At 42.1% G+C, this 27119-nt stretch overlaps 1 protein-coding gene across 3 annotated transcripts; it reads left to right on the plus strand.

The window, feature by feature from the left end:
• Positions 1 to 20175: 20175 nt before the first annotated feature.
• On the plus strand, positions 20176 to 25575 carry ifitm5 (interferon induced transmembrane protein 5). Of its 3 annotated transcripts, none has more exons than XM_063003795.1 (5): positions 20176 to 20237; positions 20930 to 21057; positions 21899 to 21989; positions 22224 to 22488; positions 25117 to 25575. In XM_063003795.1, exons 4-5 carry the CDS (start codon positions 22282 to 22284, stop codon positions 25336 to 25338), a joined length of 429 nt encoding a protein of 142 aa, XP_062859865.1. In that variant the 5' UTR covers positions 20176 to 20237; positions 20930 to 21057; positions 21899 to 21989; positions 22224 to 22281; the 3' UTR covers positions 25339 to 25575. The 3 variants fall into 3 exon arrangements, with proteins under 3 accessions (XP_062859865.1, XP_062859849.1, XP_062859857.1); XM_063003779.1 differs by having other exon boundaries at positions 21899 to 21981; XM_063003787.1 differs by lacking the exon at positions 21899 to 21989.
• Positions 25576 to 27119: the final 1544 nt, after the last annotated feature.

Here is a 27119-nt window from a genome sequence, read left to right on the forward strand (position 1 = left end):
ATTTCCAAATTTTAGTATATCATTATGTTTGTTTGTTTATTAGGATTTTAACGTCATGTTTTACACTTTGGTTACATTCATGACAGAAATGGTAGTTACTCATTACACAAGATTCATCAGTTCACAAGGTTATATCAAACACAGTCATGGACAATTTTGTATCTCCAATTCACCTCACTTGCATGTCTTTGGACTGTGGGAGGAAAAGCAGAGCACCCAGAGGAAACCCACACAGACACGGGGAGAATATGCAAACTTGGCACAGAAAGGACCCGGACCGCCCCACCTGGGGATCAAACCCGGGACCTTCTTGCTGTGAGTCAACAGTGCTACCCACTTAGCCACCGTGCTGCCTGGGTATATCATTAATGACATTGTGATAGATTATTTGTAGTAATTAAAATAAGTATTTTTATTTTAGAACTGTCAGATGACTGTCCTGGCTTTCACACATAGCAATAAATAATGTATGCTGTGCTGTTATTCATGGCAGACGCACAAGATGAAAACAGGAAATGGCAATACATGTTGTTTAACCTACTTTTGTGCCTTTTGTTACTTTTAAAAACCACATACTTAACCCCCACACACACACACACAAAAACCACAGGTTTAAGGATACTTACCAGAAATGATCTCAGTTCTCTGAAACCACCCACAATACTTTACAGTTACTAAAATATTTTCAAGAAATAAGAATATTACAGATGTTATGGGGTTTTATTGCACATACATACAATACAAATCTTTTTTCAAAGTCTCAGATTGCCTATTTCACATACAGTGAAGTAGATCTTTTATTACAATACCAAATCAGTATGGAAAATGCAAATAATTAAATATTCCCAAGTTTTTTTATGTTTTGTCTGATCAACTTTATTTTATTTGTTTATATAATTCAATTCATGCATTTAAGGTCTGCAACACATTTTAAAAGATCTTTTTAATTTTTTTAGGGCAGTAAAGAATTCTTTAAAGAACACTTTAAAATTTTGTCACTGAGGATACCAACCAATGTGTTATTTTGTCCCATTCCTTCTAAAAATACATCTTAAGGCCAGTTTTTATTTGTTACTTTGAGGAAGATTGTTTTCAAAGAACTGTTTTAAACATCATTATTACAATCACCTGTTGACACCACCTGTCTGGAATCACACACCACCTGTTTGAAATCACTCACCACCTGTCTGGAATCACACACCACCTGTTTGAAAGCACACACCACCTGTTTGAAACACTGTGGTTTTTTACATTTACATTTTCCATACTGTTGCTGATTGGTAGTTGTAGACAACATAAAAAAAAACCAGTTATCCAACTTCACATAAAATAATCCATCTGGACAGGGTCACAGATTTTTTTGAGGACTCCCCCAAGCCACAGTATGAGAAACATCTCTTATGCATACCTGTCAAGTCTCCCGTTTTGTCCGGGAAACTACCGTATTTTACCCCTCTTTCCCGCCGTCCTCCCGTATTAGTATTTTTCCGTAAATTTCCCGTATTATATTATAATTTTAAAAAACATTCCTGTGCCTCTCCAAACTGAAATGTCACTAACCTCGCGAGAACTGCCACCCAGGCTGCTGCAAGTGGCAGTTCTCGCGAAGTTAGTGCGGACAGCGGGAACAAACCTGGAACAGGGAGAGATGGATAGATGCAAGGAGAGAGAGGGCATTCCTGCCAAAAAAGTAAAGACTGCATGTAAATATCTAGAGAAATGGGACATCGAATTTACCTTTCTAAAGAGGAGAAGAAAATAAAATGTGTTTCACTTTAAGACAAGCAATGTGTATATATTGTAATAAACTTTAGATGTAACTAGGTAGCGTAATGCTGCCACCACCTTTATTAAACCGGTAAGGTCCGGATCAGGGACTGGAACAACCACACACGCAACGGAGATAAGTTACTCAGTTCATCTTTATTAACCACTTAATTACAAGGAAAAGAGGTTCAGGTAAATCGGACAAGTATTATCCAGAAGATAGCCAAGCTAACCCACCCGTGTAACTCACTGCACGCTAAAAACACATCCACGACACTTAAGGAGTTAATAAATATTCACTCTAGAAAACCACCACTACAAAATTCATTTAAAGGCAAACCTGAAACACCAACGGGTCTTTTAACTTATCCCCGAACCTACCCGCCAACAATCCTACCTCCCCTATTATTAATTATTAAAATACACATAACACAAACACTAAAGACAATATAAAAACGTTACTTAACTCGCCCGCCGGCGAGACCCTCCCCCGGGGTCTGAGCTTGTGGCGTTGTCCGTTATTAAGAAATCATACAAGTTGGACTCCCGTTCACCAGCTTCCCTTTTTAAGGTCCGTGGTTGTAGCGTTGTCCGTTGTCTAGAAATCACACAGGTTGGACTCTGAATAATAGGCGGCGGAACTCCTAACCCCCGACCTATCTTTCTACAGGAAGCAGCTGTGCCTCCCCTCCTCACACAGGAACAGCTAAACCACCTAGCTAACTATCTTCATCGCCGGCTGTTCTAACAACAGCGAACGACACCCTCCCGAACCAGCACCGAACTCCTCCAGCCGCCCAGACGCTCATTCATCCGTATACTACAATGGCTTCTCTCCTCTCTCTCGCGTCTCCCACACGCTCCTCTTTTATCACCCACAGGTGCAGCCTCGCTCCAATCAGAAGCCCCACCTCCACACTCACTACACTCTCCCCCTCCTTAACGCAACAGACTCGTCCCCGAGTCACCACTATAACATTTCATAGTCTTTAGCCCACACAGGTGCCCTTCTCTGACGTCTTCCCTCAGTCATCATACACTCCTTATTCCCCGAATTCTCTTGTGCATTATTTGATTGTCCCAGCAGAGGTTCGGTCACAGGCATTAACTCAGCTCCACCACTTGACGGCCCTCCTTCATCCATTCTTTGGGGACCTCCGCTTGGACTCTCCTCCACTCCACCATAATGAGATCTCTCCCCCATAACCTCTTGGGCAGACTCTCCATTATTCTGTCCTTCCATCATCTGCTGTCTGCGCTGGACCCAGCTAGACCCCCAGGACATCTCTCCTTGATGTCTTGACTTTTGTAGCCTGGAAGGTTGTCGCTGTGGCTCGCGCTTTTTAGCAGGTTCTGGACAGGGAGAGAGATATGGTTTAAGCAGATTAAAGTGCAACACTGTTTCCGGTCCTCCCTGCACTGGCACCAGTCTATACAACACATCAGTAATCCTCTCCAAAACCCTATAAGGGCCCTTAAATCTTCTCTGGAGTTTAGGACTCAATCCTCTTTTCCTAGCTTTATTCTGAACCCATACCAACTCTCCTTCAGAAAAATATTGACAGGTGGCCTTAAAATCAAACTCTATCTTCTGCCGACCTGAAGCCCTGATCTGATGCCTTTTTACTGCAGGGACTACCGTAGAAAGGATTTCAGACAACCGAGAGACATACTCACTAGCAGAAGAAAACTTCTCCCCTCCATCCAAATTTAGCATTACATCGACAGGTAACACCATCTCCTTCCCAAAAACGACTTTATAGGGAGTAAATCCTGTACTAGCATGCACACTGCTGCGATATGCCATCATTAGATATGGCAACAACAGATCCCAATTAGCCTGGTTATCTTCCACAAACAAAGACAACATTGCAAGAAGTGTGCGATTAAACCGCTCTACCAAGCCATCAGACATTGGATGGTATGGGGACGTGCGTGTTTTATTAATGTTCAACATCCCACACATCTCCTTAAACAGCAGAGACTCAAAATTCCGACCTTGGTCTGAGTGGATACTACGGGGAGTACCAAAGCGACACACCCACTCCTCCACCAATACTTTGGCCACCGTAATAGCCTCCTGATTAGGAAGGGCAAACGATTCTACCCATTTCGAAAAACAGTCACTCACCACCAAGATGTACTTATTTTTCCCCCCTGTTTCAGGCAAGGGGCCAAGTATGTCCAACGCAACTCGCTCATAAGGGCGCGACACTACACAAGGCTGGAGGGGAGCACATGGCTTGGCACCCTGGCTTTTTCGAGAAGCACAATCCACACATTCCCTACACCACTGTCTAACATCTCCAAACCACCCAGGCCAGTAAAAACGATCTTTTACTTTTGCCTGTAACTTCTGTACTCCCAGATGTCCCCCTGTTATTGAATCATGCAATTGAGCTAGTACTTTAGGCACCAATACTTGAGGCAGAACCACTTGAACCTGTAATGCAGCATCAGAGTGAGCTGGCAATACCCTCACCAACCTAGAACCCTGAACCTGTAGTTGGGACCACACTGCAGAATATTTCTGCAACACAGGATTCTGCCAAAATTCTACCCGTCCTCCATCCCCCTGTTGTTTTAACTGAATCACTCTCTGTAATTCAGGGTCCTCTGCTTGGGCTTTGGCGATCTCATCCAACTCTCCTCCCCCAACCTCATAACCTTGAACTGCTCGAATTATTGGTTTTACTACAGGCGAGGCATTTTCACTATCCTCTGGCACCAAAAAGGGTGCATCAGCAACATACCCAGGGAGCCTAGAAAGGGCATCAGCATTAGTATGGAATTTTCCAGGCCTATGAACAATATTATATTGAAAATTGGCCAGCTGCTCTACCCATCTAGCTATCTGTCCCTCCAGGCCCTGAAAATTATGCAACCACCTTAACGAATTATGATCAGTACGCAGCATAAACTCCTTTCCCAAAAGGTAATGCTTAAAGTACTTAGTAAAACTAACAACACTCAATAACTCCTTCTTGGTGGTTGCATATTTACGTTCTTGCTTAGTCAGTGCCCTACTAGCATAAGCCACCACTCGTTCAGACCCTGGATCCCCCTGGGATAGCACTGCCCCAATGCCCATATCACTGGCATCCGTATCCAGGATAAACATCTTGTTAGGGTCTGGGTAAGCCAGCACGGGTGCCGACATCAAACTTAACTTCAACCGCTCAAAGGACTTTTGGCACGCTTCAGACCATTTAAATCGCCTTCCCTTCTCGGTAAGCTGATGCAAAGGAGCAGCCATTTCTGCAAAACCCTTTACAAAACGTCTATAATAAGAAGCCAAGCCCACAAAACTTCTTACCTCAGTCTGGTTTTTAGGGACTGGCCACTCACGTATAGCTTGAACCTTAGCAGGGTCGGCCTTAACTCCCTCTGCTGAAATCACATGGCCTAAATAATGCACTTGCGTGGCAAAAAGATTACACTTGGAGGGCTTTACCTTTAAATGGGCCTGACATAATTTGGACAAAACCTCATCCAGACGAGATAAATGCTCCTGAAATGTACGTCCAAAGACAATAATATCGTCCAAATAAACTAGACAAGTATTCCACTGTAAATCAGCTAATACAACATCCATTAGTCTTTGAAACGTGCTTGGACCATTACAGAGGCCAAAACTCAGAACATTAAATTCAAATGTCCCATACCGTGTACTAAATGCTGTTTTATGCCTATCCTTTGGGTCCACCTCCACTTGCCAATACCCACTAGTTAGGTCCAGTGTGGAAAACCAACAAGCTTTACTTAAACTATCTAAAGCATCGTCAATACGAGGCAAGGGATAGGCATCCTTCCTTGTAACATCATTCAATTTGCGGTAATCTACACAGAACCGCAAACTGCCATCAGGCTTCCTGACCAACACTACAGGTGCGGCCCAAGGACTATTTGAAGGACGAATAACATCAGTTGCTTGCATTTTCTTTACCTGTTCTGCCATTTCCTCCTGTAAATGAAGGGGAACTCGCCGTGGGGGTAACTTAATGGGTTTTGCATCACCAGTATCAATCTGATGCCAAGCTAAATGGGTCCGACCCAAATCTGTCTCACCCATACTAAAGACTGACTGATGGCGCTCAAGTAGCTCAAACACAGCAGCCCTCTCTGACTGCCCCAAACTCCTCTGCGCAATATTCAACTGTTCAGCCAAAGAGTCAACAGACCACTGTGAACTACCTTCATTTTTCTTTCCACTAATCCCATTACCCTCCTGTTCTACTTTAGCCCTGGTACACAGGGTACCTATTTTCATCCCACGCCTCAACAATAACTCCTCCTCAGTAACATTAATCACACGAACTGGAAGGGTCCCCCTAATCACCCTGCACATAACTCGAGCTACCAAAACATTATAATGATTCATTAAGGAGGCAGATGGCTCCAACATACCCTCCAAACCATTCCTAACACAATTAACCGATCCAGGAATAATTACTTCACTACGGGGGGGAACTGTAATATCCGATTGAACCACAACCAGAGGAGATCTCACATCCTCAGAGTTTAAAAGGGACAATTTCTTCCCCATAATGCGGCATATCTTCTCTGCAAAATCAAGGACTACCCCATATTTGGAAAGGAAATCAAATCCCAAAAGAACTTCCTGAGAAGGTATATCGGCCACCAAAAAATCTATCACTAAAGCCAGGGAATCAAATTGACACACAGTCTGCCACTGTCCCATAATCCCCATACTACCGCCATTAGCTGCCGACACAACCCCCTGATATTCACCAAGTTCAGACCCTCCTCCTGTGAGGGTTAACCACACCTGCTTAGGGATCACAGACTGAGCAGCTCCACTATCTACCAATATTACAGAATCAACCCCACCTAATTTAACAGCCAAAAAGACAGAGCTACCCTCATCACCAACAGAGGCCACAAATGGAGAAAAAGAGGGGGCGGGCATTTGGCCCACTGTGCCCACCCCCCCTAATTTCCCTGCAAATAAGGGCAGTTGCGACGTATGTGCCTATCACACCCACACTCCCAACAACCACCTCCATTATTACGAGCTCCATATTTCAAAGAACGACTAGCGGGGGGTACTGCAACCTGAGGCTCCCCTAAACTCTCCTGACTCTCTGAAGTACCAAAACGGGGCTTAGCTGGAGTAATTTTCAAAACCTGCACTGCACTCCTTAACTCTTTAACTTCTTGCCGTAACTCCTGTACCACCCCTACTAGAGAATCAAGCCCATCAGTTCTAACCTTATGCTCTGTAACCTCCCTCACCCGGGTATCCCCCGAGGCGATCTGAGCATGTTCTAAATTTTTTAGCAACTCCATTTCAGCAGCCAAGCTTATAGCCGATTCAAGATTACGGGGTTTAGCACTGCGAAGACTAATACGGAAATCCCCAGTGGCAAAGTGTGTAATGAAATGATCCCTAGCCAATAAATCTTGAGTATGTTCATCAGCTGTTGGGTAAGCCCGCACTACTAATCGTCGCAAAGCATTACCAAACTCGCGGGCAGTTTCATTTGGAAGCCGCCTCCTCCCTACAAAAGTTGCCCGACTCCAATCCTCACTATCACAAGGCTCCAAACACCGTGACATAGCCAATTTTAACTGAGCATAGTTACCCTTAGCCTCACCTGAAAGACCACTATAAACCTCACGAGCACGACCTGACAACAGTAGGGACATAAATTTAAGTTTAAGGGACTCATCCCAATTATTAACATCTGCGGCTAACTCAAACTGTTCGGCCCAGTCTGACCACTGACGCCCTACTCCTGAAAATATCTCTGGCATAAACACGGGTCGGGAAACTGATAATAACCGTGAAGCCCCACTCACCCTACCTCCTTCTTCCTGTATAACACCAACCCCGGATTGAGGGTGGTTATTCTCAGCCTCAGACATCATTAATAATTATACAATCCCACCGCTGCCACCAATGTAATAAACTTTAGATGTAACTAGGTAGCGTAATGCTGCCACCACCTTTATTAAACCGGTAAGGTCCGGATCAGGGACTGGAACAACCACACACGCAACGGAGATAAGTTACTCAGTTCATCTTTATTAACCACTTAATTACAAGGAAAAGAGGTTCAGGTAAATCGGACAAGTATTATCCAGAAGATAGCCAAGCTAACCCACCCGTGTAACTCACTGCACGCTAAAAACACATCCACGACACTTAAGGAGTTAATAAATATTCACTCTAGAAAACCACCACTACAAAATTCATTTAAAGGCAAACCTGAAACACCAACGGGTCTTTTAACTTATCCCCGAACCTACCCGCCAACAATCCTACCTCCCCTATTATTAATTATTAAAATACACATAACACAAACACTAAAGACAATATAAAAACGTTACTTAACTCGCCCGCCGGCGAGACCCTCCCCCGGGGTCTGAGCTTGTGGCGTTGTCCGTTATTAAGAAATCATACAAGTTGGACTCCCGTTCACCAGCTTCCCTTTTTAAGGTCCGTGGTTGTAGCGTTGTCCGTTGTCTAGAAATCACACAGGTTGGACTCTGAATAATAGGCGGCGGAACTCCTAACCCCCGACCTATCTTTCTACAGGAAGCAGCTGTGCCTCCCCTCCTCACACAGGAACAGCTAAACCACCTAGCTAACTATCTTCATCGCCGGCTGTTCTAACAACAGCGAACGACACCCTCCCGAACCAGCACCGAACTCCTCCAGCCGCCCAGACGCTCATTCATCCGTATACTACAATGGCTTCTCTCCTCTCTCTCGCGTCTCCCACACGCTCCTCTTTTATCACCCACAGGTGCAGCCTCGCTCCAATCAGAAGCCCCACCTCCACACTCACTACAATATGCTGAAAATATGTAAAATAAATAAATGTGCTTCAATTCCCTTTTGTGTTTTCATTTAGGCTGTATTATAAGAATTACATATGTAGGAATGTCCACAGCATTTCAGTGTCAACAAAGGTAGGCCTATCAGATTCTGATCATCTAATTGTAGTTTGTAAGTGGTTCACAGGTGGTTATTTTAGATTTCTTGTGAACCTGTCTTAAAATGTAATGGATACTGAACCTCGGTTGGGCTGGTGGGACGGCTCGAAGCGCGCGGTGGAAAATTTCCCTTATTTTTAAATCCAAAACTTGACAGGTATGCTCTTATGAAGGAAAACCTAAAAGTATTTAACTTTCCACTTTCTTTACCACTACTGAGCTGCAATTACACTCACACACTCAGATTTTCTTCAGGAAATGCACTTCTCTAGTTTGAAATACATTTTCATGCAGCAGTGTTGTTCGTTTTTCATAACCTTCATTATATTTTAGTTTCTGTATTTTAGTACCTTTTTTTAAAAATGCATTTTCTCCCATTTTAGCGCGTCCAATTGCCCAATTGCATCATGCTTCCTCTCCGCCTATGCCGATCTCTGCTCTGACCGAGGAGATCGAAGCTAACCCACGTCCCCTCCGACACGTGAGCAGCAAGCCGTATGCATCTTATCACCCACACATTGGCGAGTGTTGTGGCACCTCTGGTTGCAGCATGTGTTTTTACCGCTGCGCCACCTGAGTGGCCGTATTTTAGTACCGTTTTACAGTTTATACAATCCTTATTTCCAAGAATCTGTGATGTTTTCATTCTCTTAAACCGTTATTTAACTGACAAAAACCCACTGAATTTATTTTTAAAATACCATAAACAAATTCTGAATTTGATCTCTCCAACACACTGAGAAAAAAAAGGTGTGACAAGCAAAATAAAAGAAAAAGCAGGTGAATTGATAACAGGTGAGGGTATCATTATTCTGTTTAAAAGTAGTATTTACTGTTACAAGGCGAGAGAGGGAGGACCCAAGATGCAGAGAAAAACAAGAGATTTTATTTAATGAATAATAACAAACAATATAAACAAACGATAAACAATGAACAGAAAACAATTCGGGAATCCCGAACGCAGCCGAAGACGTCTGGCAACTGAAAGAAAAACAGAGAACACAAAGAGAAAAAACACAAAGCGCGAGTCGCGAACCATTGTCGCTAACTCCCTGGTCATAGACCAACACACCTCGCTATGGCGAGGCTGGGAACAGAAAAGACTCTGGCGCTTAAGAGGCGCGCCGAGCGCTGCAGGTCTCGGGAAAAAGCGCCCGCGAGACTGAGACCAAAAAACGGGAAAAGTACGGGCTTTCAGGAGAGCCCGAGCGGCACTGTCACCAGCGGTAGACTGGGAAGCGGCCGCATAAACAATGGAGCGCAACGTGAAAAGACGAGGCGCAGATACGAACCCGGGTCGCTCCGGTAGTAGCGCGGCTCTATATATATAAAGCCAAACACGCCGCGATGATCCCGGGGATCCGGAAGCGCTTTAAGAGACTGCTGCGTTTGGGAAGCAGCGCTATCGTTAGCCAGTGGCTAACCGGCGAACGGCAAAACTGCGCGTACCAAACAAACTGCAGCGCAAGGACTGCACGAAATCGCACCCAGCTATATTTAACCAAAAATACTAATCCTATTTACCTCGGCTTCTAGACCTACGCCCCCAACCACTATACAGTGCCTGGGGGTACCTTCTAAGCCCTAATAAAAGAACGAGGCTGGTGCGGTGCAGCCAAAAGCCATTTACAGAACAAAAGGTGCGACGCCGGCAACCTGGTGACGCCCACTTAAATAGTGAGCTCACAGGTGCGGGTCGTGCGCCCTAATCAGCTGACCTCCTATTTGAGGCCACGCTGCTCTTTGTTCTGTAACGTCTGCGACGCTGAGAACTGGTGGTAACAGGACCCCCCCTCTAGGGACAGCTCCCGAGGTCCCAAGACCTGCAGACCGGTTCCTTCGGAACTTACGGATCAGTTCGGGGTCCAGGATGCGCCGAGCCGGTACCCACAAACGTTCCTCGGGGCCGTAACCTTCCCAATCCACCAAGTATTGAGTGCTGCCCTGCACTCTCCTGCTATCCAGGAGGCGGCGAACCATAAATGCAGGGGCACCCTGGATGATACGAGGGGCGGGAGGTTGTGGGGGAGGTAAAGCTCCCCCGCTCGCAAACGGGCGAAGTTGGGAGACATGAAAGGTTGGATGCGCCTTCATCCTGGGAGGCAGCTCCAACCTATATTTTATAGGTTTATCCGTCTAACTACCTTGAACGGACCAATGTACCTCGGTGCCAGCTTGTGAGTGGTACCTTTGACGGGGAGATCCCTCGTCGATAAGAGGACACGTTGGCCCGGCCGGAACGTTAGAGCTCAAACGGTGACATACCCAATGCGGCGTGGTGCAGGGTATTGTGAGCAAATTCGGCCCACAATAACTTATCCGCCCAAGTGGCTGGATTGCCTGCAGTCAGGCACCGAAGCATCTTTCCTAGATCTTGAATGACCCGCTCCGATTGTCCGTTGGACTCGGGATGATATCCCGAGGATAAACTAGCCGTCGCGCCAAGAAGTTGGCAAAAGGCTCGCCAGCACTGGCTGATGAACTGCGGGCCCCGATCCGAAACAATGTCGGACGGGACCCCATGTGCTCTCACCACATGTTGCAGAATAGCCTGTGCCGTGGCCATGGCGGACGGGAGCTTGGGCATCGGAACGAAAAGGCAAGATTTGGTGAACCGGTCAACAATCACCAGTACCACCGTAAATCCCCTGGATTTTGGCAACCCTGTGACAAAGTCCAGTGCCAGGTGGGACCACGGTCTCGAGGGTACTGGCAATGGATGGAGGAGTCCACGAGGACGCTCTCTTGTGCTTTTGTTAGTTGCACAGACAGTGCAGGTTCGGACAAGGTCCTTGACCTGCCCCTCCATCCCTGGCCACCAAAATTTTCGGCGCAAGAGCACCAGGGTCTTAGAGACTCCTGGGTGTGCCGCAAATGGGGACGCGTGAGCCCATTCGAACACCTGACGACAAACTGTTGATGGTACATACAGTCGGTCAGGTGGCCCTCCACCTGGGTCGGGCTCAACCGCATGAGCGTCCCGAAAATAAAATACCATAAACAAATTCTGAATTTGATCTCTCCAACACACTGAGAAAAAAAAGGTGTGACAAGCAAAATAAAAGAAAAAGCAGGTGAATTGATAACAGGTGAGGGTATCATTATTCTGTTTAAAAGTAGTATTTACTGTTACAAGGCGAGAGAGGGAGGACCCAAGATGCAGAGAAAAACAAGAGATTTTATTTAATGAATAATAACAAACAATATAAACAAACGATAAACAATGAACAGAAAACAATTCGGGAATCCCGAACGCAGCCGAAGACGTCTGGCAACTGAAAGAAAAACAGAGAACACAAAGAGAAAAAACACAAAGCGCGAGTCGCGAACCATGGTCGCTAACTCCCTGGTCATAGACCAACACACCTCGCTATGGCGAGGCTGGGAACAGAAAAGACTCTGGCGCTTAAGAGGCGCGCCGAGCGCTGCAGGTCTCGGGAAAAAGCGCCCGCGAGACTGAGACCAAAAAACGGGAAAAGTACGGGCTTTCAGGAGAGCCCGAGCGGCACTGTCACCAGCGGTAGACTGGGAAGCGGCCGCATAAACAATGGAGCGCAACGTGAAAAGACGAGGCGCAGATACGAACCCGGGTCGCTCCGGTAGTAGCGCGGCTCTATATATATAAAGCCAAACACGCCGCGATGATCCTGGGGATCCGGAAGCGCTTTAAGAGACTGCTGCGTTTGGGAAGCAGCGCTATCGTTAGCCAGTGGCTAACCGGCGAACGGCAAAACTGCGCGTACCAAACAAACTGCAGCGCAAGGACTGCACGAAATCGCACCCAGCTATATTTAACCAAAAATACTAATCCTATTTACCTCGGCTTCTAGACCTACGCCCCCAACCACTATACAGTGCCTGGGGGTACCTTCTAAGCCCTAATAAAAGAACGAGGCTGGTGCGGTGCAGCCAAAAGCCATTTACAGAACAAAAGGTGCGACGCCGGCAACCTGGTGACGCCCACTTAAATAGTGAGCTCACAGGTGCGGGTCGTGCGCCCTAATCAGCTGACCTCCTATTTGAGGCCACGCTGCTCTTTGTTCTGTAACGTCTGCGACGCTGAGAACTGGTGGTAACAGGACCCCCCCTCTAGGGACAGCTCCCGAGGTCCCAAGACCTGCAGACCGGTTCCTTCGGAACTTACGGATCAGTTCGGGGTCCAGGATGCGCCGAGCTGGTACCCACAAACGTTCCTCGGGGCCGTAACCTTCCCAATCCACCAAGTATTGAGTGCTGCCCTGCACTCTCCTGCTATCCAGGAGGCGGCGAACCATAAATGCAGGGGCACCCTGGATGATACGAGGGGCGGGAGGTTGTGGGGGAGGTAAAGCTCCCCCGCTCGCAAACGGGCGAAGTTGGGAGACATGAAAGGTTGGATGCGCCTTCATCCTGGGAGGCAGCTCCAACCTATATTTTATAGGTTTATCCGTCTAACTACCTTGAACGGACCAATGTACCTCGGTGCCAGCTTGTGAGTGGTACCTTTGACGGGGAGATCCCTCGTCGATAAGAGGACACGTTGGCCCGGCCGGAACGTTAGAGCTCAAACGGTGACATACCCAATGCGGCGTGGTGCAGGGTATTGTGAGCAAATTCGGCCCACAATAACTTATCCGCCCAAGTGGCTGGATTGCCTGCAGTCAGGCACCGAAGCATCTTTCCTAGATCTTGAATGACCCGCTCCGATTGTCCGTTGGACTCGGGATGATATCCCGAGGATAAACTAGCCGTCGCGCCAAGAAGTTGGCAAAAGGCTCGCCAGCACTGGCTGATGAACTGCGGGCCCCGATCCGAAACAATGTCGGACGGGACCCCATGTGCTCTCACCACATGTTGCAGAATAGCCTGTGCCGTGGCCATGGCGGACGGGAGCTTGGGCATCGGAACGAAAAGGCAAGATTTGGTGAACCGGTCAACAATCACCAGTACCACCGTAAATCCCCTGGATTTTGGCAACCCTGTGACAAAGTCCAGTGCCAGGTGGGACCACGGTCTCGAGGGTACTGGCAATGGATGGAGGAGTCCACGAGGACGCTCTCTTGTGCTTTTGTTAGTTGCACAGACAGTGCAGGTTCGGACAAGGTCCTTGACCTGCCCCTCCATCCCTGGCCACCAAAATTTTCGGCGCAAGAGCACCAGGGTCTTAGAGACTCCTGGGTGTGCCGCAAATGGGGACGCGTGAGCCCATTCGAACACCTGACGACAAACTGTTGATGGTACATACAGTCGGTCAGGTGGCCCTCCACCTGGGTCGGGCTCAACCGCATGAGCGTCCCGAAAATAAAATACCATAAACAAATTCTGAATTTGATCTCTCCAACACACTGAGAAAAAAAAGGTGTGACAAGCAAAATAAAAGAAAAAGCAGGTGAATTGATAACAGGTGAGGGTATCATTATTCTGTTTAAAAGTAGTATTTACTGTTACAAGGCGAGAGAGGGAGGACCCAAGATGCAGAGAAAAACAAGAGATTTTATTTAATGAATAATAACAAACAATATAAACAAACGATAAACAATGAACAGAAAACAATTCGGGAATCCCGAACGCAGCCGAAGACGTCTGGCAACTGAAAGAAAAACAGAGAACACAAAGAGAAAAAACACAAAGCGCGAGTCGCGAACCATGGTCGCTAACTCCCTGGTCATAGACCAACACACCTCGCTATGGCGAGGCTGGGAACAGAAAAGACTCTGGCGCTTAAGAGGCGCGCCGAGCGCTGCAGGTCTCGGGAAAAAGCGCCCGCGAGACTGAGACCAAAAAACGGGAAAAGTACGGGCTTTCAGGAGAGCCCGAGCGGCACTGTCACCAGCGGTAGACTGGGAAGCCGCCGCATAAACAATGGAGCGCAACGTGAAAAGACGAGGCGCGGATACGAACCCGGGTCGCTCCGGTAGTAGCGCGGCTCTATATATATAAAGCCAAACACGCCGCGATGATCCCGGGGATCCGGAAGCGCTTTAAGAGACTGCTGCGTTTGGGAAGCAGCGCTAGCGCTAGCTAGTGGCTAACCGGCGAACGGCAAAACTGCGCGTACCAAACAAACTGCAGCGCGAGGACTGCACGAAATCGCACCCAGCTATATTTAACCAAAAATACTAATCCTATTTACCTCGGCTTCTAGACCTACGCCCCCAACCACTATACAGTGCCTGGGGGTACCTTCTAAGCCCTAACAAAAGAACGAGGCTGGTGCGGTGCCGGCAACCTGGTGACGCCCACTTAAATAGTGAGCTCACAGGTGCGGGTCGTGCGCCCTAATTAGCTGACCTCCTATTTGAGGCCACGCTGCTCTTTGTTCTGTAACGTCTGCGACGCTGAGAACTGGTGGTAAGTTCGTCAGATGCCGCAGACACCCTAACATTTACCAAATGTTTGGTCTTTGCCAACAATGATAAGTCATGACAAAATTGTTACAGATATGTCAATAAGTTCAAAAACATTTCTCATTGCAAATAATTTAAATAATTCACTATTTGCAATTTATAATGCTTTGAAAAGATTCAAGGAATTTGGAGAAATCTGAATAGGGAACGTGGTCACAGTGGTAATCATGCCATATCCCAATGTTTTTGAGTATGTTGCAGGAATCAAATTCTAAATGTATTTTTATTTTCAAAATACAATGAAATTGGTCATAAAACATTGGATTGGAAATTATTCTGTGAATTTTATTTTGTGTACTTTTTATAACAACCCTACAGGAGATGTGAATGTTTTCAGTAATTTATCTGGTAATGTTAAAGGGACAGCTAAATAGGTTCCTAGCATAGACATGTCCATACTGAGACTAAAGTGAATAAATCAGGACATTATGTTTATTGGTATGGTATGGTATTGTATATTCTTAATGTTTATTTATTTAGGGTTTATTTAGGGCTACTTAGGGTTTCACCATGTTGAAACTACAACACGTTGTTACACAGTTCCCCTCACTTTATGGCACCATAATGTTTGGGACATAGCAATGATATACATTACAGCAGTCATGTTTAGTACTTTGTGAATATCTCTTGCATGCTATGACTGCATAAAATCTGTGATTCATAAACATTGCCAGGTGCTGAGTATCTTCTCTGGTGATGCTTTGTCAAGCATCTAATGCAGCCACCTTCAGTGCTTATTGCAGGGCCTCGTTTCTTATTTCTCTTCAACATCTGGAGCACATGCTCCATTGAATTTAAATCAGATGATTGGCATTTTTTTTAACCTCTGTGTTGTATTAGCAGTATATGTGGGATATTCATCCTGCTCTAGGGTGAAGCACCACCCAGTAAGTCTGGAGGCATTTACTAGAACTAGGTTTTGCATCTTGCATTGTAGCCTCTGTATTTCCATTCATTAAGTCTTTTGTGGATAGATATTCCACACAATTGATTTTGGTAATCCCGAGGTTTGACATATGTCTTTATTGGTTTTATTCTTGTTTTTCAGCCTTGTAATAGCTTCTTTTATGTTCATTGGCAGACCTCTTGTCCTCATGTTGAACAACAGAAATTACAAATTAGAAGCAAGTCTAGTCTGCACTAAGAAAGCAATGGAACACACCTGAAAAATCATAAACACCAGTAAAACCAAATGTCCCAAACATTATAGTGCCCTGAAATGGTGAAACCAAAATGTGTGCCTTCAATTAAAGTCTGGAATATGTACTTCAGTGTGTGACTAACTGGTTTAATTTGAATTTAAAGCAGAAGCTGTCAAGCAGAGGTCCCAAACATTACATACGGCATTTTATATACAGTATGTATATAGAGAAAGAGGTAGATTGATAATTTGTATTATATTGTAATATTATTTGGAGTTATATAGTAATTATATTATATGGAGTTATATAGTAATTATTACTGTATGCTTATTGGAATGAGGCTTCATTTGTACTCATAATGGAGATCCTTCAAATAAAAAAAAATCTACATTATGAGTTCAAGTTATTTCATTATTATTTTTTTAAATTTTATTGTATTTATTTTTTTATTTTTTTAAATTTATTTATAATGTAATAATACAGACCCTGCAGTGGTCTTGCTTAAAGAATCAAGAAACCTTTTGGTCAAGACAGACATTGGATAAAAGCCTGGGTTGTTCTCAAACATACCACATTTGGATAGTAAGTGAAAGATCTTCTGGAGAAAATAAACATTATTTTAATTTCTTTATTATTTAAGTTTTATTTATTTGTATTTATATGCCCATTAATTTAATAAATTGGAAATATTGTTACTTGATGCCCTACTCCGGAAGATTTGTTGAAATCAAGGAAATGTATCTGTCAAAAATTGTGGCTAACATACTAAAAGAGAAAGAGAAATGTTTATCTACAGTTTTATAATGATCTTGTGCATCTAAGCCTGTCATTAGTTTACAAAAGGTTAAAACAATACACCACTAAATATACCCCTTGTTTATATTGACTTTAAATGACTTTTTTATTTTATTACATTATATGTTGAAGTTATTACATTATTATGAATTTTATTCTAACTCAATTTATAATGTAATAAGTAGCACATAATGTAATAACTATGTGCACTATTATTATGTGCAAAAATCTTTATTTTATTACATTATCAGCAATTTATTACATTATGAGCTTTTATTACATTTGTGTTATTACATTATGTGCAGTTATTACATTACATGTTGTTATTATGTTGCTACATTTGTTTTACTGAAACCTTTTTTTTAATGTGTTATGTGCTATTTTTTTATGTGTTCCTGTGGTTTGTCTGTGTTCATATGAATTTTCCCCTCAACACCCTGCCCAAAAGACAAGTCAAGCAGCACTTTGAGTTCAATACAGATCAAGATGCAGAACTGGACAGGTCCAGAAAACATTCCAGTGGCTGATGGCAGAGGCCGGTTTGATGCTGTTGCTGTGTCCATGCCTGAGCTTCCACCAGATCATGTTGTGTGGTCCATGTGTAACATCATATGTGGAAACGTTTGCTGCCTGGGACTGATTGCCTTTTTATACTCAATTAAGGTGAGTCCAACATAACATTGTAACTAAGAAGCACCTCGACATCTGTCTGCTCAATTATGAAAGTATACTGTGCAATGAGCATGATATATAATAGAAAGCATTATTTTAATGGTGTTTGGAGCAAATACTCAGCTTGGGGTGGTAATAAAGAAAGATACTGTTGATTATTTTACTTTTACTAAGTGTTACTGTTCACTTGTGTGGTGCATGTTGCCTTAAAACAATAAATATAATTATTTTATCACTATACTTTAAAAACAAACAACACTTGTTTTATTGTGTGGAAATTATTTTAATGTTTTAGGTTTGGCACACATTTTAGAATATTTTTTCTGTGGTACTATATTAGTTTCTTTTTTTCTGTCATAAAATTATATTCTTTGTAATCATAAGAAAAAAATTCTTTTTTTTATTTACTTTTGTATTTATTTTTATTTACTAAGTTATTTATTTAGTAATTTCTTATTTTTAGTTATCATAAAAAGATGCTCTATATTTCAAGTCTATATTTATCCACCATTAACATTAGATAAAATCATGATTTTTTTTTATTTTTTTTATCACATCTTGCTTTTCCTTGTAATTTCATACAAATAAATGTTTTCTTGAGATTAGGACACATTCATGAATATTTTTGTCTTTTTGTACTTTTCTCTTATTGTATTTTCAGTTACAAAACTGGACATTTATTCACCACGGTAGTGGGAACAGTATTAAATATGTATGGTTTTATAATTGTGCAACCCAATACCTTTTTTGTTTCATTAGACCCAAGTATGTGTAATGTGAAATGCTTATGCAAACTTAGAGTTTATTATTATAGGAACACACATTGTAATTCCAGTCAAGTCAAATTTATTTGTATAGCGCTTTTTACAATGAACATGGTCTCAAAGCGGCTTTACAGAATCCAGGACCAACAGACCTAAAACCCCTGTTGAGCAAGCCGAGGGCAACAGTGGCAAGCAAAAACTCCCTTTAAAATACAGGAAGAAACCTTGAGAGGAACTAGATTCAGCAGGGACCCCCATCCTCCTTTATAGTTTTTATTATGTTTTTTTTAACTTATTTGTTATGATCTCAAAAAGCAAACATTGTTTTTGATATTCCTTAAATCACTTATAAAGTGGGTTACCACGATGTGTGTGTTTGTGTGTTTCAGTCCAGAGACAGAAAGATGCTGGGGGACCTAAACACAGCAAAGTCTTTGGGAGCGACATCTGGCTGCATCAACGGTTTTGCAACTGTAGTCGCGCACTGGTCTTCATTATCACTCTAGCGATTTTGATGTACAAGAACTCACCGCATCAGTATTACAGATAAGAATAGAAAATTATAACTTAAACCATGACTAGTGTTGTCATCAATGTGTTGTCAAGCCTGTCAATCTGACTAAAATGTCAAACTTTATAATAAGTCTGTAATCAAGTAATCAGTCTCATTAAAAGACATAAACCTGGCCAGCATTGTTTAAGTTATTTACAACTATTCATTGATATTACGCACTTAAACTAAAAAATGTTATTAAAACCTTACTTACACACACACACACACACACACACACACACACACACACACACACACACACACACATCTGCTAGATGTGAATAAATACTGTAAGGAAGGGAGTAAGGTAATAAATTACAATCCAGTTCCATGGGGCAGTTACAATAGGACAGGAAACTTATTTTACATCTCAGTAGCACACTTTAACAAAAGCTATTTACTGTATTACATTTTTTTGCAGTCGTTAAGACCCAATTTCTGAAACTGTCTGCTTTTGTCAAAACTTAACACACAGCAACCAAAACCACACACACACACACACACACACACACACAACATGCAACACGTCTCACTTTTGGAAAAAGCAAACATTTCATCCAAAGCATGGGTATTTTTGCAGCCAAACTCTACACACAAATACCTAATGATCAGCTTTTGCTACATAACTACAGACTGATGTGATAAATGAAAAACACTACAAGACTGTGTTTGAGTTTTTAGAGTGCAGTGTGCAGCAGTCTGCTGTAAAACAGCGTCAGAGTACTCATTTGCACATGCATTTTCACAAATATACAGGCTATTTATGTAAATTCAGTACATATACACCATAAAATAAAACAATTACAGTGGGAATGTTTATTTTTATTTACTGTATTTTGCAAAAGTACAGCCACAAGATCTAAATGACTTCAAAGGCGATGCCCTTTCTGGCCAGACAGCGGGGGAAGTACCTGGAGCTACGTATCAACCCCGGGCAGACTATCTCATCAATGTCAACACAAGCCTCCTCCATTGCCTAAAGAAGGGGTATGCGCTGGTGGGGTTGGTGATCATAGACCTGCCACTCCCATGCCAAAAAAAACTGGAGGCCGGTGAAGCACAACAAATCACAGGTATACAGTGAACCAATTGCGTACCCTAGCAACCCGGTGAAAACTTTGCCCAGCTGACAACAAACCGGGACTGCTCTGGTCCATCCAGAGGAATGAGCATGTTGTGCAGTGTGTCGTGGAAGGTAATGATGTGGGCAGTGTTGTAGGGACCAAGAGTAGCATGATGAACCATCTTTGGTGAATGGCTATGGTTTAATAAATAATGTTATTTGGCCACATTGAAAAAAGAGTTTGGAGAGGAAAAAGTGAGGCATTCAAACCCAGCAACAGTTTACTGTCAAGCATAGTGATGGAAGAATTATACTCCAGGGTTGTACTTCTGCAACAGAACAAAACAGTAAAACAGGAGAGTCACTCAAGATATTTGAATAAGTACACTGGGGAAAGAGTAGTTTGTCCACAAGAGGGCACTGATTACTCATTTATACCTCATTAGGCAGTAACCGTACATTTTGAATAGCACTGTACTGTACGTTAACGTATCTGTTGTGCAGATAGGGAATGTTTACACTTACTGTATGTTTCATTGCTTAAAGGTAGACTTTTCCTACGGTACTTTTCCTCTCAACAACATGTCAGTAGGTGGACTGGCTACTCTAAATTGACTTTAGAATGTAAATGTAAAGGTAGACTTTTCCTACAGTTTACAAGAGTGCTTAAGATATTTTAAGGGACCAGTAGATATTTCCATATTGTATTGTAGAAAAAAACCATTAAAAACACAGATAAGAAGCTGCAACAGCAAATAAGTCATATAAGTTCATCATAATAAGTATATAATTAACAGTGAAGATGGCTTTTGTTTTTGTGCAAGTGTGAGTGGTGCAACAGGAAGTGTGGGTGCTGAAGTTCATGGAGACTAGTGTTTAAGCCAGACCTGGGCATTGTACGGCCCGCGGGCCACATCCGGCCCGCGAGACATCCCCAACCGGCCCGCATGAGGTTCGTGGCAATTAAAAATGAGATGTAAATAAATGTACATCAAACATGCAATACAACAGGACTGATTTTGACGAGAGCGCTATGTCTTTAAATATCCGTACGTTTCGAGTTGTGATTAACAATTCTACTGGGTTATATTTATTACACCCCTGTCCCCACAGCAGGTGGAACGTTTTATAAAGTTAGCCGTAACAAAGCATTTTAAATTGGTCTCTCATAGAATTTCTATTGCTCGGGACGTTGAGAATTCATAGCTGGACCAACATTTTTTCTTGCTTTTAACAGCAAACTAGTGTCAGCAGTCTCAGAGGCCAGCGGGCATAACTGACCATGGTAAAAAACAAGAAGGCCTAATAGGGAGTCACCTTCTTTTTACCACAATAAAAATAAATAAATAAGGTGTAGCTGTAAAGTGACTAAAAAAAGGTAAATTAACCTGCATGAAACCTGTTATGTCAAGCATGTGCAACTCTTGCTTTGATCATAATGTTTCAAAAGTTATTTGGCCATGACTTTTCCATATTGTATTGTAGAAAGAATATTAAAAACACAGCTAAGAAGCTGCAACAGCAAATAAATCAAATAAGTTCATCATAATATGTATATAACTAACAGAGTGAAGATGGCTTGTGTTTTTGTGCTGCGAGTGGGGGTGGTGCAACAGGCAGTGTGGGTGCTTAAGGTCATAAGGACCAGGGTTCAAGCTATTACTTCAGTCAGTGTTCTTCCTGTGTTCAGGTGGTTTTCCACTTGGTACTCCCTTTTCCTCTCAACAACATGTCAGTAGGTGGACTAGCTACTCTAAATTGACTTTAGAATGTGAATGACAAATTGTTTTCAGTGTTCCTGGGTAGGCTCTGGACTCACCATGACATGGATTAGGATGAAGACTTTTTGGAGGACTAATGAAAGAATAATACATGTGTAAGTGGGTAAGTGTACTCGCCACAGTGGGTGGTGAGGCTATTGAGGTTCCTCTTGCCCAATATGCACCACACATAATGACAGCTCTCTCTCTCTCTCTCTCTCTCTCTCTCTCTCTCTCTCTCTCTCTCTCTCTCTCTCTCTCTCTCTCTCTCTCTCTGTCTCTCTGTCTCTTTCTCTCTTTTTATCACTCGCTCTCGCTCTTTCTGAGGGTCACCTCCCATTCATGGTGTGGATATAAGTTGGCAGGAGGGATTCAGAACTGCAACCTTAAGGCAGTTCTCTCAAGCCAACAGAAGAATGGACAACGCCACGTACGCTTACTCGACCGACTGCACTCCACTCACAAACTGTAAGTCCTCGCATAGGCCACTCCGCTCCACAGTGATAAACATGGGCCAACCAGCAAAAAAGCCCCTCAATGACTACCTGATTTGGTCCCTTTGCAACACCCTGTATGTGAACTTCTGCTGCCTTGGCTTCATGGCTCTTATCTACTCCATCAAGGTGAGAAAAAAAACTAAGTTTATAGTTCTTTCATTCCACTAACATTTCTGCAGGGTTTAGTATAGTGTGGTTTCCTGTCAGCTAAATGACTGACCTGGTGCTATTGTGTCTGATTAAAAGACAGCATGGACACATCTGGAATGTAAGTGTGGGAGAGAGAGACATACATAGAAACAATCAGTAAGAGAAAGAGATGAAGTGAGAGTTCAAAGAGACAAATGCAAACTTCATATTAATGTCAATAGTTTTGGAATGGGATGTCTAACAAGAACTCAGCATAATATTATCACTGTAATGTAAGTACTACAGTAAACCAAGAAAATGTTAAGGTAAAGTTTATAGCTTTTTATTCAGAGCTATAAATCATATTTTTTCATTCCTTTATATTTAATTAACAGTATATACTGTATATCAGGTGCAGAGGAGAGAATTTTAAGAAAAAACCTCAGTGTCATTGCTACATGAGGAATGGCAACCAAAAACACTAGAAGAGAAATTTCACATAATTTGCAATGAACAGGTGTTAACAGGTGTATTTGTTTCTAATAAATAGGCCAGTAAATGTAAAAAGTATAACCCCCAGATCTGCTGCTGCACACACTAACATGTCATGTCAACACACATTAACACTACCATGTTAGTTCCTTTCCAGCTCATTACTTTTGAGTTAGTTTTGAGTCAAGTGGGGTACAGGGTCTGACCAAGTTGGCTAAGTCTAGCTATCATGTATTTACAGAGTAGCTGAACCAGATTAAATGGCCGGTATGTATATAATTAAGTATACAACTTCCTTCCTAAAGGTGTATAAAGGTCATTAAAGGTCATTATTATATCTTTTTTATTTTATTTTCTCATTATCCTATTCTATTGTCTATTTTGTTTCATTCTGCTCTGTTCTGATCTTTACTATTTTATTCTACGCTGGGTTCTGTTTTCTGCTAACTTTTACCATGATCTGCTTTTTGATTATATTCTATACTGTGTTCTGTTTCCCCATTAATTTAATTCTATTTTATGTCAATTATTTAAGTTTTTATTGTGTGCTGTTGCATGCTTTTCTGTTTGTTAATATCTGTTCTATTCTGTTCAGATCAATTTATTTACTTTTTTGTTTCCTTAACTATATTATTAGAAAATATTGCAATATTAGATTTTTTTCTGTCATATCATGTCCTTTTCTGTCATGTACTCTTATTTTTTAAATACTTTTCATTCCTTTCCCCTCCATACAATTCTGTTGTAACTACGGTTGTCTCCATCTCATATTTTCCATTTAAAATATGATGCTTTTATTTAACCTCTAATTATTGACTGATACTGTTATAGCATGAGGGTTGAATGCTTTAAGATCATTACGTGGAAGGTTTGTGTTGTGGCAGCAAAAACAAGATGAGTTTACTGATTATTTCAGTGCACTGGGTTTAAAAAAGTCACTTCTTATTTAATCTACATTCTGAATTTTAGATGACTAGAACTTGACTTATAGGCAGAACTGTGTAATATGGTAAAACACTGTAAAATAGTTATTATGTAAAATGTTATTATGGAAATATGTACCCATGTAGAGGAACATGTACATAAATAAAAGACTAAGATTAAGAGAGGATGAAGGAGGAAGACAGTGGGCAAGTAGTAGGTCACACCCCCCTGTGATTCTGAAATTAGAGGCAGTCATGTTTATAAATGGAGTACTGTAATAAGTAGGTAGCTAATAGCACAGCCAGTCCTCATGATTACAGACAGCATGGCAGACATTTCACTCTCTCACTCTGTCTTCATCTCAAACACACACACACATACACACACACGGACATGTACATTTGCATTTTCGGCATTAAGGGTTAAGGGCCTTGCTTAAGGGCCCAACAGCAGCAACCTGGCAGTGCTGGGGCTTGAACCAGCGACCTTCTGATTACTGGTCCACTACCTTAACCACTAGGCTACAACTTGCCAGACATGTGTTACACAATATTAAAACACCACACACAGACACATACACTATATGAACAAATTATTAAACACATGTGTTACAGCAATAGCAATTGCTTACAGGTGTAATAAATACATTTTATGAAGGAATTTCATGCTTCTTTCAACAACAGTTTAGGGATGGCCCTTTCCTGTTCCAGCATGACTGTAACCATGTGCACAAATCAAGATATGTAAGGAAAACTTTGTTTAAAGAAACTCCAGTAGCCTGTGCAGAGCCCTGACCTCAGCCTCACTGAAAAGCTTTGGTATAAAGTGGAACATCTATTGAGGCTTTCTGGATAAACATCATTGCCCAGTAATACAAATACTCTTTTAATTGAAAGGGCACAAATTCTGACAGACATACTTTAAATTCTTGTGGGAAGCCTTTTCAGAAGAGTTGCTGTTGTTAAAGCTAAAAAAAGATCACATGTGTTCACTCTATCATTTGTTCTTGAAACGAGATGCACAACAAGCGCATGGTCAGGTGTCCAGATACTTTTGTCCATATAGTTTACATTTGCTGTTATTGGCTGGATACAAAGAACATCTGTGCATATGTGGACACTGATGAGCTCTGAGCTTTTTAGTGGTTTTAACCCTTATTATATGGGTCCTTATAGATATTTACATCTGTATGTATGTGTATGTGTCCAGGCAAGAGACCAGAAGACCCTGGGAGACATGCGTGCTGCTCAGGAGTGCTCAGACAAAGCCAAGTGGTACAATATTTTGGCCTCGGGCTGGAACCTGCTGGTGCCGATGTTGCTGCTCGGAGCGTTTGTGCTGCTGATTGTGCACCTGGGCAGCCTGCAAGGAACCTTTGACTTCTTTGGAGAAGATGGCTATCAGAACTTCATGAAACTGTTCGGCAGGTAAACGGACTGACAGCAAAAAGATCCCTTAAAGAAGCTTACCAGCAAACCATAACCAACCATGGACTTACCACCATCTATGCCTCATAAACTTTAATCTTATTACTAGTCAATGTATTATGTAATGTTATTTTCAGATTCTTATATGGCAAATAAGAAGTATTCAATACAATATTACTTATTATTCTTTATTTGAAGTTAATGTGATCTTTTTCTCAATAAAGTATTTAATAATATAAATCAATTAAATCTCATGTCACATGTTTGAGTGCTGTAGAGATTATATATGTGCATGTACAGTGTAGAGCATTAGACAGAAAGGGATTTGGATATTTCAGTAAAGAGTTGTTGCCTTTACATTAAAAGGCACACATGGAGAAATGCCATTTTCTTTACATTTAAAAGACAACATGGTGCTGTGGTGTCTGTACCCAAGTTTGTTCTCTGCTCTGTAATCCTGTGGTGTGTACAAGATTCAGGCCGCCCTGTCTTTTTAGGTTACACTGTTGACCACTCCTGGCTCTGCTGGTATTTATACGATCTAAATGACAGACCTCCTTGCCAGTGCACACTGCCCACTCTATTTCTGCTGTCTACAAGAGTGGAGACAGATGTGAAAGGACTGATTAAAGAGGGGGGAGCACAAACACACCCACCCCCCCACACACACAGACACACCCACACATTTACATTACATACTCTTATAATCTCACCACGGTTAGTATAGCTAACAAACCTAAAAGTAAACAAACATGGAACGCTAAACCTGAAAAAATACACACATAACAATCAGTTCCAAAATTATTGCCAACCTCAGTAAAGATGGCAGCAGGAATCAGGTTATTGTTGGTATAACATTCTATATGCAAAGCCAGCCTTAAGGTTTTTTCAAATTTTGTCTCAGCTGACCACAAAAACGTGTTCCAGTCATTCAAACAAGTTCCAGTTTTGTCTGGCAAATTTTAGGCTCAAATGTTAGTGGTTAGATAAAGAAATTTTTTTTTCTTTGACACTCCTTCAAAATAGTTTGGTGACATCAACCTTTTTTGCACTTGTTTTTTGTTCTATGCAGGTTTATTACATCTTTGTTTTAATTTCAGTTATTGCCCTTACAGTGAATATGACCATCAGGTGTGTTGCTATTTTAATAGCCCTAAAAAACTGATTTCTAAATATTTGACTTTTGTCTTCTTTCATTGTTGTATTCTCCTCTTATAACCCCTCTTATGACCATCAAAGAGTTCCTAAACTCTGTAATTATATAAATCAAAAAAATATAACTACAACATGCCACATAAAAATTCAGATACATATCCAAATCCAAACATTAAGGGTGTAATTAATTGTGGCATTTGTGGTTCAATTAAAACCCACTGCTTAATAAAGTTTGCTAATGTTGTCAGAATTAATTTTACTGTATAATTACATATTGCTTTCATATTTTCAGTTTGTGGTTAGCTGTTAAACCACAAAATGTCATGCTGCCACTTCATGGTTCACCAAGTGCTGCGTATTTCCAAGCTATTTTCCTTAAAAATTAGACACAAGAGGATCACTCATAGCTTGGATGATAAAGGGATTTTTCTCATATACTGTAAGTGTTAGTAGCAGAAGTAGTAAAAATGTGTAAAGTGTGTCCCTTACTTAACCTGGTGTTTTTAGTTCTTCAGTTACAAGTCTGTTTTAACTTAAATGGTAGATAAAAAAGTCCTTTATCTCAGCTCAGAACCATTTAACCACTTAAATAAATTGTATCAAGAAATAAACTGTATCAAGTTATTTCAA

This window comes from Trichomycterus rosablanca, chromosome 1, assembly GCF_030014385.1.
Source record: "Trichomycterus rosablanca isolate fTriRos1 chromosome 1, fTriRos1.hap1, whole genome shotgun sequence".
Lineage (NCBI taxonomy): Eukaryota > Metazoa > Chordata > Actinopteri > Siluriformes > Trichomycteridae > Trichomycterus > Trichomycterus rosablanca.

Coding starts and splice junctions, on each gene's coding strand:
- ifitm5 (XM_063003779.1), top strand. CDS start 21,926: ATGACATGGATTAGGATGAAGACTTTTTGGAGGACTAATGAAAGAATA. Junction 21,982..22,223: donor AATGAAAGAATAATACATGT/GTAAGTGGGTAA, acceptor TGTGGATATAAG/TTGGCAGGAGGGATTCAGAA. Junction 22,489..25,116: donor CTCTTATCTACTCCATCAAG/GTGAGAAAAAAA, acceptor GTATGTGTCCAG/GCAAGAGACCAGAAGACCCT.